This window comes from Anas acuta, chromosome 14 (assembly GCF_963932015.1).
Source record: "Anas acuta chromosome 14, bAnaAcu1.1, whole genome shotgun sequence".
In the NCBI taxonomy this organism is placed as follows: Eukaryota; Metazoa; Chordata; class Aves; order Anseriformes; family Anatidae; genus Anas; species Anas acuta.
The window spans coordinates 14,977,830-14,988,106 of record NC_088992.1 but is presented as its reverse complement, the minus strand read 5'-3'; the positions used below and the strand labels follow the sequence as shown (position 1 = coordinate 14,988,106).

The following is a 10,277-nucleotide window of genomic DNA, read 5'->3' as shown; positions in this document are numbered from 1 at the left end:
GAAGCTGAAATGGTTTTCACTCAGTGGTATCTACATTCTTGTAAAAGAAGGTCATTCGTCTCTATTGTGGCTACTCCTTTTGGATTACCTGCCTTTGTCTTTACACAAGTCAAACAGTAAATAAAGGTTGTCTGTTAATATAGATTAGAGGTTAAACTGTTATTGATTGTCACATTTTATAGAGAGATTCTGTCTGTTACTGACCTTCTCAGAATTCTTTGCCTACAAAGTAAAAGTCACGTATTTGTTCCAGGCAAACCGTTTGCAATGAAAAAGAAATTACACTCTTCCTGAAAAGGTACAGACATGCATACAGAAACTGAGGTACAATGAGAAGTCCTGATGAAAAGCAATTGCTCAGTTGGTGTGTCACACATTAACATCATGGCATGTCTCTAAGCATATTAGGTGAGGAAATCATTGAGAAACAACAGATTTTCTCCTGCAAGTTTTGAGGTTGTCTTTTGAACGTACTCTGGAATTTGGATGTCGCTAAGCGTTAAATAATATATATATATATATGACATATTTTCTTCTGAGTCTATCTAGAAAATAGAGCTATATAAACAAACAAAAAATAATATTATTTCATTTGTTCATTCAAGTAGACATAGCTGAATAAATATCCTCAGTTTAACAACCACTCACTGTAGTGTGCCTTAACTGCATTAATAGCATGCCCTCATGTTGGTTTGTGGCAGTACTTCTGCAACGTACCCTATGTTAGAACACACCTCAGAAATAGGTTTGTATGGGTTGCCACAACTTTGAAACCAGGACAGTACTCTCTGACTGCATATGTTGTGGAGGCTTCTTGTTAAAGTGGATGAAACTTCTGGTCTGAACATCCTCAATTGTGAGGATGTGAGAAATCCAGACTGTTTCTCCCATTATGCTAAAAATGTACAGGAGAGAAGAGAAGGAAGGAAGGGAAAGGAAAGAAAGGAGAAAAAAAAAAAAAAGAGAGAGAGAGAGAAAGAACCTCTTACAAATGTAATTCTCTCTTGTGTAAATAGCCACAGTCCTGTTTCCTCACCCAGATCTAGGTCTTTCAGGCCCAGACCAGACCAAATTCTGGCCATTCGAGAAGCTTTAAAAGCCACTTCCTCTTGTAGCCCCTCCAGACTGCTGAGTTGTCACTTCACCTGTGCACACAATACAACATTAGACAGAAGTAAATGAACCATTATGCTTCATACCTATCTAAGACTTGGCCTTCTTTCCTAGCCGATCTTGTTTGTCCAACAGTAGGACAAAGTGGTCGTAAGAAGCAGGAAAGGTCTTAAAGTCAGTGGGATAACTGTAGTGGTACGGCCCTACGTAAAAACAAAAGCAGATTAGAGAAGAGAGTGCTCTAGAGCACACTATGAGGTAGATTATAACTGGTTAGTGAAGAAACTATCTAACATTGCTTCTGCGTTATGTCTTTGCAAAGGATTAAATGATTCCATCATTCTTGTCTTCCAGAACAAAACGGTCTGCAGGATCCTGGTTGACTGCTCAGACTAGCAGAGGTAAGAGGACAATGGCTTTACTTATTGCACCTTTCTTGTTTCTAAAGTAAAAACGCTTAGAAATACTAAAATATTTTGAACCACGAACTAAGGTCAGGGTTCATTTCCCTACTCCTGCCTGGGCAAGTACCTCTGAAGTCTGCTTTGCCTACTGGAGAAGCACTCTGATTAGTTTAACATGTTCATTTATTCTTCTTCAGAGTAAACCCCAACTTCTCAAATTCATTCGTTAAAAAACAAACAAACAAACAAAAAAACATAGAGAAGTAGGCCTTTATATAGTGATATATTACAAATTTCTTCATAAAAATATATGAAAAATAGCCATGAAACATCATAAAGAAAAGAAGAAATTGTAGTATAAAAATAAGACAAACATATTTTCCAGAAACTTCTCAAGTCCTCTGGAGGATGTTTATCTGGAAACAATTACTGCTGTAAAGGAGAATGGGCTGGATCTGACTGTACTAGCCACAACACTAGAGACAATATAAAGTAAGCAAAATGTGACATAAGACTTCAGTTCCTCAACAGCATTTTCATTGCTTGCTTCTGATAACAACTTTCTTCTACCTAAAATATTGTTTAATTCAATTATGTTGTCCTCCTTGAATCATATATTCTAATTCGAAAATAATGTTTACAGGTTTGAAGAGTGTTGGTAGTCATATACTTTTTAGACAAATCATACCAAATCATGTAATGGTATTTGAGAATGGATTGGATTGAAATATGTCTTGCTTCTCATCTTTGTAACTGCTTGCTTGGGTAATATGACCAGAGTTTTAATGACCAGAGTTTTAATGACCAGAGTTTTCCTTTTTCCAGCCTCAGTGCTGGAAAACACCAAAATCCTCAAATCAATCTTTTTTTTTTTTTTTTTTTTTTTTTTCAGCATACTGATTCAGAAGTGTGCTTACTCTTGTTTTTTGACTGCCCAAAGCAGATGAATACCTCCTAATTTTTGTTCAGCTTACAAAGAGTTTGTTATTTCCTTGCACTTCTACTTTAAATTGAATCTTGTCTCTAAACACCTCCAAATGTTCACGGCAAATTTCTTTACAGTTAATCTTTTCTACAGATCCTCCTTTGCATATGCTTCTATTTCTCTCTGAAGCATCCAAGCATTTACATAAAAAGTAAATTCTATCTCTTTTTTTTTTTTTTTTTTAAAGTGTATCTTAATTTAGTCAAACTATAAGTCCTAAACTTGGTAAGGTGGTGACTGAGGAATAGAAGACACTTTAATGAAAATAATTGCCTTCATATAAAAGTGACAAAACAGTCAACCTTTTTGTGATGTATGAGTGATTACGTTTCATATTAAATGAATGAGTTGTACAAAAACATTTTCAATTAGTATAATATAAATGGTGAGGGATGCTTAGAAAAACAGTGCCCTTTGCTGGGAGCTTTGTGCTGATTTTCCTGATTATATTGGTTTTGAAAGCTCACATGCAGAAATTTTATTTCAGTTTCCCTTTTTAATGAGTTCATTCCTGGAGGGAATATTTAATACATTACCCCTACGAATAAAAAGTGTCTTCCTTATGTTTTGAATTACCTTTAGTACTGGCTAAAGAAAGAGATGGATAAGATTGGGAATGAAAAGAAATAACATTTCCCATGACGTTTTGTTATTCACAAATGTGTGTTAGATCTCTCAAAGTGCACATCTGTAAAACTAATACTCAAATAGCAGTATGGGTATCCTCAGCTGTGCACTGGGGATCTGGACTGCTTGCTTCACCAGTTCTCAAACAAGAAGACCATCATGTGCATGACAGCTTGAGACTTAAGGGCTAGACTGAGTTCCTCGCAGTTCATAAAACATGAATAACAGAGATACTACAGTACAAATGTTTTCTTTAAGTAATTAATCCTATTAATGATGCACAAGCTGGGACAGAATCCAGTTTACATGCTGGTTTTGCTGAGGAAAAAGTAGGAAAAAATCTACATTAATGAATAAAGTGGTCTGACAATTCTGAATTTAAGGCAAGGAACAAACTGTTGGGTAGGAAGGGGTGCTATTAATTTCCTTTTCGGATGGTAGCCGTGCTTTAAAAGAGCTTTCATTTTGGCTTTGGTAGCTTGGATTCACTGGTGTCTTCTTTCTTGAAGACATGGAGGGAATAATCACTATTGTGAGCATGCTTTGATAACTACAGGCTACTAGAATAAATGAATTCCCTTTCTTACATAGGAGTATAATCCCTGAAAATCGTTTAAATCCAAAACCAAATTAACTCTCTTTCTTTCCTCTGTGAGGGTCACAGTGGCAGTATGGCACAGCTAGACTGCCATACTTACTGTTTCTGTCCCAAAATTTCATTGCTTGCATTGCTACCCACATTGGAATATTAGAGCATACACTTTCGGATGCAGGGAAGTTAACATTTAAACAGTTCAGTCCACGGTGCTTCCACTTGCTGCTTATACCATTAAGGCTTAGACAATAACAATCAAATTTATAATTGTTGATGAATCTTATATCTTGGCAGATGTGTTACTGGAAAAGTGTATCATCCAGTGCACATTATCAGGTGCAGGGAAAGTCTAAGGTGAGAGCTCTCTCAGTGTGCCTGGATTTATAGGACAAGTCACCTGTCAGTAGCTCTTGACAGCCTCATTCCGTATTCTACTTTGCTCACTTTATATATGGTGCTATTTCTTTTTCATACAGTTTTCAAATGTTAGGACTGACTTCTTTTATTTATAGCTAAAGTCAGCTCCTGCGTTACTTCTAGGAAGTGGAAGCACCTACCATTTCTTTAGACTGCAATGCTGTTGAAGTGTGAGTCTAGCATGCATCAATCCAGTACTAAATTACACTAATCCGTTATATGATTTATCTAGCTTCCAACATTCTTGAGAAATTAGCATAATAAAGAATGTTTGTGAGATGTTTCTGTAGTTAAATGTCAGCACTAACATATCAGAACACACAGAAAAGGGTATTACGTATAACTATAGATACTGTGCTGTGATTAAATGTCTGATTCATCATAAAATACTTTGTCTGTGGTTCTGAAAGAATCCAGTAATGTAAGAGACTTCACCCATTTATAGTTTACAAGAATTATTATCAACTGTCAGACTGATTCCTGGAATGGTCTTCCAAAACCTTATATGTATGTTTTTTCATTGTTGTTGCTGTTTTTTGTTTTGTTTTGTCTTCTTATGTACTTTGTTGGTTAATTTGAAATTACTTTATTAGAGAAAAAAAAATGAAAGCAACAGTATTTATGTAATAATGATCTGAAAGAAAAAGCCTTGAAGTAAAGCATAACTCTAGCATTACTTTTTTACCTAATTATTTCTTGGTAATAAACTAAGTGTCGTGAAGAAATGGAGAGAAATACCTCATTACCTACTTTTGGTAACATGATCAATAATATTGCAGAGAGGTACTGTAATTGTTGTCTTTACAGTTCAGCTTGCACAGGAATCTCAAGAGAAACCTTAACTTTGACATGTAGAATGTTAAACACTGTCTGTTAATTAGTGCTCATCAGTGGAGTCTAGCATACTTGGAGGATGGTATTATCATCACTTAGTTGGCCTATGAGCCAGCTAATTCTGAGATGTTAACAAGTCCACTTATCCTCTGCAGACTTGATGTTTGATTAGACACATATTTAAAGGTTTATTTTGTGTCTTATTTCATCTTATTTTCACGTTCAATTCCTTGTGAACCCAAACAACTATATGATGTCTTTCATTGTTCATGATATGTACAGCAGAGAAGTCAAGTTGTTCATCCTTATTCCCATCTGGATTTGCCAAGTCTTTCACATTTTGTGTGAAGTTCACCTGGTTGGTCCCCACCTCACCCTCCCTTGCTGTGGCAACTGCAGCTCACTAATATTAATCACAATCTCTCTATTGCTTAATGATCCTAGCTGCCAAATGCAAGAGGGAGGCAGAGGCCATTGTTGTATTTCTTTTCCATGTCCCTTCCTCTGCTAAATGACCCGATACGCAGGTGCAACCCCCGCAGTATGTGATTCACCTTATAGTTTGAGATCCTTACTGGGTCAGAAAAATGTTGATAGTTATACATACTGCATTTGTACACTTTTTTCGTCACTTGTCACATATCCAATTCCTCTGTCTCACTGATTTTTTTTAACATAAATATTGACTTTTATTTCTGTTAATAAGTTCTATTTTTTATGCTCTATTTTGCGTATCTGTTTTCAAGTTATCATTCACATTTGTACCTGTTCTAAACAGGTACAACAGGTACATTTAACACAACGTGGCTGTTATCATGCTGTGAGAAATCCAAGACAGTGTGGTGAGATGAGGTCTTAGCCCTTGATGCTATGTAGTTGTCACAAAATGACCATGATTAACAAGTTATTAAGTTACAGTCACACTTATTTCAGACCAGTCTTGTTCATATTTGAAAGACTGTTAATCTGCTCCAGTTCAAGACCTGAACAAAATGCTAGTATTTCAGTTTGGTTATTTGTTTCAGAAGATAATACAGCCTCACTCATGTCTGCATGTATAGCATGAACCAGGCAGCTCATCCAAGGAGACGCACAATGTACATATACCTCACCAAGGCTCCTACAAATGAATTTAAATCTTCATGAAGCTTAACAACATTGTTGTCTGTCTCCAAGGCACAGCCAGCATATTTAAATATGAGATTTTCCACAAAGTAAAGACAAAAGCCAAAGTCAATTTACAATTTTTTAGAATCTGCACCCCTCAGTAACACTTCTGTTTCTAAACTTGGTACTATTTACTGGGTTCAATATAGAAAGCAATCTCAATGATTTATTTATTTATTTTACTGTGTAACGGCAGGTAAACCACAGCAAACCACACTTGCATGTGAGATAAGACCTTGCAGAGTTATTCTCCAGTAGAAGCTAATTTCAGCAGGGGAATGTCCGACCCTCTCAACTGCTACTGTAGTCAATAGAAAAAAGAATTCCTTTCAGATTGTTAGAAGAAGACTGAATTAGCTAATCCAGATGGCACCAAGGAAGCTAATCACTTGGTTGGTTCAAGGAGAGCCTAGTGTGAGTCGCTTCCTTGAGTGTCTTCCTTCCTCCTGGTATATTCTTCCCCCTAGGATCACAATCACTGAGTAGGAAGCTAATACAATAAGACTATTAAGACAGTGCTATTAATTATCTGACTTCTATTACATACTTGTCATTTCACATTTTCACCGAAATATTCAGACAAGCATATTGCTGTTTTCAATTTACTGTTTAATGCATTTTAGCTATGGGAAGAAGGGCCTCTAGTGGCTTCTCTTCTGTTGCTCTGTAGTTCTACCATTCCAATGTTCAGATGTTGTATTACTAAGAGTGCATTATGTGGATTTTGTGACATATTTATGTTTATGCAACACGGACATCATTGAAAAAAAATAAGTCCCCTGTGTTTTGTTTTGCTTTCATTATTATTTCAGAAAGACATTTTATGAAAAGCCTTAGTTAAAGGGAGATGCCCTAGTCAAATAGCTGAGGCAAGAGTTGTTTCAGGATCTTTTGCTGTACTTTCTACTGGCATTTCAAAAGTTAATTTAAAAAACAAACAAACAAACAAAAAAAAAACAAACAAAAAAAAACTGATAAAGGAACTAAAGCAATCAAATCTGTAATTTCAAATTAATCCAGAAACTCCCAGAGCAGATTATTATGCTTTTGTTCATCTTAATACTTGTTTTCATACTTCTAATGCTTATAGAGGATTTCAGGTAGTAAATGTATGCAGGTTGGCAAAGGAAAAAAAAAAAAAAGAGAATTACAACAGAAACAACTAACAGAAACTGCAATATCTACCTCACTAACCTTTACAATTTATAGTATTAAATGCATTTAAGTGAAAAACGGGATCATTTGCAATGTACCAAATAATAAATCTCTTTTGATGATACTATCACAGTTGCTTGCTTTTCTCTGCACTATGTCAGACATAATGCTGTTATTGTTACAAAAAAACAAACAAACAAAAAAAAAACCACACTGGTAAGGTAAAATAGTACAGTGGTAAGATATCTGTAACAACTGAGCTATTAAGCAATGCATTATGCCTTTGAGAAGTCATCTCATTCAAAAGGGCTCAGCATTTTCCAACAGAAAACACAGGATCATTGTTTTTTTTTCACAGTTCCTTGCTATATAAACTTATTTCACCATGTAGATGGGAAAATCTTATTGAATGGCATTTTGTTATGTGAAAGGATATACAGAAATGCATGTTGAGTGTTTTTGAGAACTAGAAGCAGATCTACTTCTATTACTTGATAGCTACATATAATAAGTAAAGACTCACAGTTGCTGGAAAGTCCTGCATCATTTCAATTTCAAATCTCACTATAGATGACAGAAATACATGACAACATCAGAAATCACTTCCAAATTGAAAAAAAACATGATGAATTTCTTAATGCATCTTCAGAATGTTTACCATTCAACCAACTCCCAAACGTATCTTGAGTTTTATTTTATAAAGCCCCACAGTTTTGCTTTCAGATTCTATTGGCTCAGACTCTGTTTTCAGAAGTCTACTGCTACAGCCTGTCACAGAAAAGGGACAAGGCAGGGTTGTAACTTAAAAAAGTATTGTCATCCTCTGAACAAGAATTCAGAGAAACTGCCAACCATTGTTACTTTTGTTCTAATTTCACAATCAGAACCCTAAGTATGACCAACAGTGAGGCTTACAGCTTTAATTTGTATATGCAAAACTATTGTGTGTTTATAGAAATCATTGTAAACTTGGCAGAGAATTTTGATAAGCCCATCTCCTTGTGCCTGATCCACACACTTCTTGAGTTGATACAACCCATAGCTTCAAAGTCTAGTCTCTTTATATATGGGGACTATATTGTCCATGAAGAAGCAATAGTATTTTTGGATCTCCCAAAGTTCCATTAAACATAACATTTATGATTAACATGCATGATTAGTCCCCAAAGTATTCCTCCAGACCTTAATTTATATTTACCATTTATATGTTGAAACATTCACCAAATAATTCTCTGACTTTAATAAAAATCTAAATAGGACAATTGTTATATGTAAAGAGTGGCAGGAAATACACCTTTGTTTTTACATTAGTTATTCAAACCAACTAAGATGTTTCAGCAGACGATTCTGTCTGCATTAGCATCATACATGGACTTGTCTTCAGTCATTGAATATTCACATCTTTAGCATTCCATATCATTAATTTAATACTAAATTTATGAACTACTTATAAGCTACTGTTTAAAAATTACTACCAGATAATGAGCTGTCTGAAACACCAAGTCAGGACCTTCCAGCATATCTAAAAAGCATACCCTTATGCTGTTTATTTTTTTGTGTGTTTGTTTTTGTTTTCACGAAAAGAAGCCACAGGCAGCACCTTGTAGATTTGATGTTATAGTTTAAACTGTCTGTGCAAGCAAACTGAAGATAAGGATTTCTGAGATAATAAAACCTGATATGCTACAAGCTTTAAAAAAATAAATAGATAAAATAGCACTTGCCAAAATAATAATAATAATAATAATAATAATAATAATAATAATAATAATAATAATAATAATGTACTGGTCAAGCAATAGAAGGATACAGGCCTCTCTATAGTCATGTCCATCTTTTACCAGGCTGCCACAGTGTATTTTATTAATGCTTTGCCTACTGTCAAGAAGGTAATAAAGTAGATGCTCAGGTAGGCGTCCTCATGCATTGCCTCCAATAATCTGTTGCCATTCAGGGTATCCTTAAATGAAAATTAAGATCTTAAATGCAAGGGAATGACATATGCCTCTAAGTCTGGTAATGATATGCATACAGCAGTCAGCAGACTTAAGTATGCAGACATGCATTTCCAATTCAATGCAGGATTTTGTATGGACTGAACATAGAGGTTTTTGTTTTGTTTTGTTTTAAATGATGGCATTTAATATAATCAATTTCATAGAGAAACTTAATTATAGTGCTGTAAGAAATGCTGTAATGTTTTTCGTTCTGTGTTTTTTTTTTAGTATTTTTAATATTTTCTTAACCGAATCTTAAAACATTCTCAGAAAATTGTATTATGTGTTATATAATTGGTTGAAGTTTTCTGGCCAAAAACTCCACAAGCAAAGAAGTTTCACAAATCAGTATATTTTGTCACAAATGTATATTTTAACTCAGGCCTTAGTTCCTCCCAGTTCATGAGCATGTATTAAGGCAAGTCAGTTCACTTTGCATTCTTCTATCTGCCACTCTGCTTCATCTAATTGAATTGTAAACTTTTCAGGACACAGCCTGGCTTTTGCTTCACTGTCTTGTACCATGATCTAGTCAGGCATTTTTTGCCTTCAGCATTTACCAGTTTTCATCAGTGAAAATCACACGTGCTGTAAACGTTATGAAATAACATATTATTTCATCAGAAACAACTGTCATGTGTTCAGGTGGCGTGATTTTTTCGGTCTGTGTGTGTTGGTTTGGTTTCTATTTGACTTCCCATGAAATCTTGATCAACATTTCTTATATTCATGAAGTGGTAAAAAAAACGCAGTTCCTCTTTTGTTAGAGCTTTTTGTGTGAAAGTTTAATGACATACATTTAAATTTCATCTTCCTGATTAGATCCACTAGGAAATTTGTATGAGAACTAAGGCTTTCAATGTAACAGAATATGGTTGTATTCTTAGTAAAAGTTTATCTCCTTGCATCTTATCTTCTATGCGTTGCAGTGTTTGAAAATATATTTCCTTAAGAGATAGATGCTGTTAATGTTTGCTAAGCCA

General features: G+C 34.9%; 1 protein-coding gene across 13 annotated transcripts in view; it reads left to right on the top strand.

Annotated features, from left to right (window-relative positions):
- Positions 1-10,277, top strand: part of C14H5orf58 (chromosome 14 C5orf58 homolog) — a 70,797-nt gene that overhangs the window by 53,953 nt on the left and 6,567 nt on the right. For 4 of the 13 annotated variants that reach the window (XR_011101315.1, XM_068697939.1, XM_068697940.1 and 1 more), the window contains one exon: positions 1,468-1,514. Coding sequence is in view for 4 of the 13 variants with exons in the window: in XM_068697939.1 (XP_068554040.1) it covers positions 1,468-1,514 (47 nt within the window). In the remaining 9 variants the exon portion in view is untranslated. The other 9 variants (XR_011101310.1, XR_011101312.1, XR_011101313.1 and 6 more) reach the window with 7 other exon arrangements.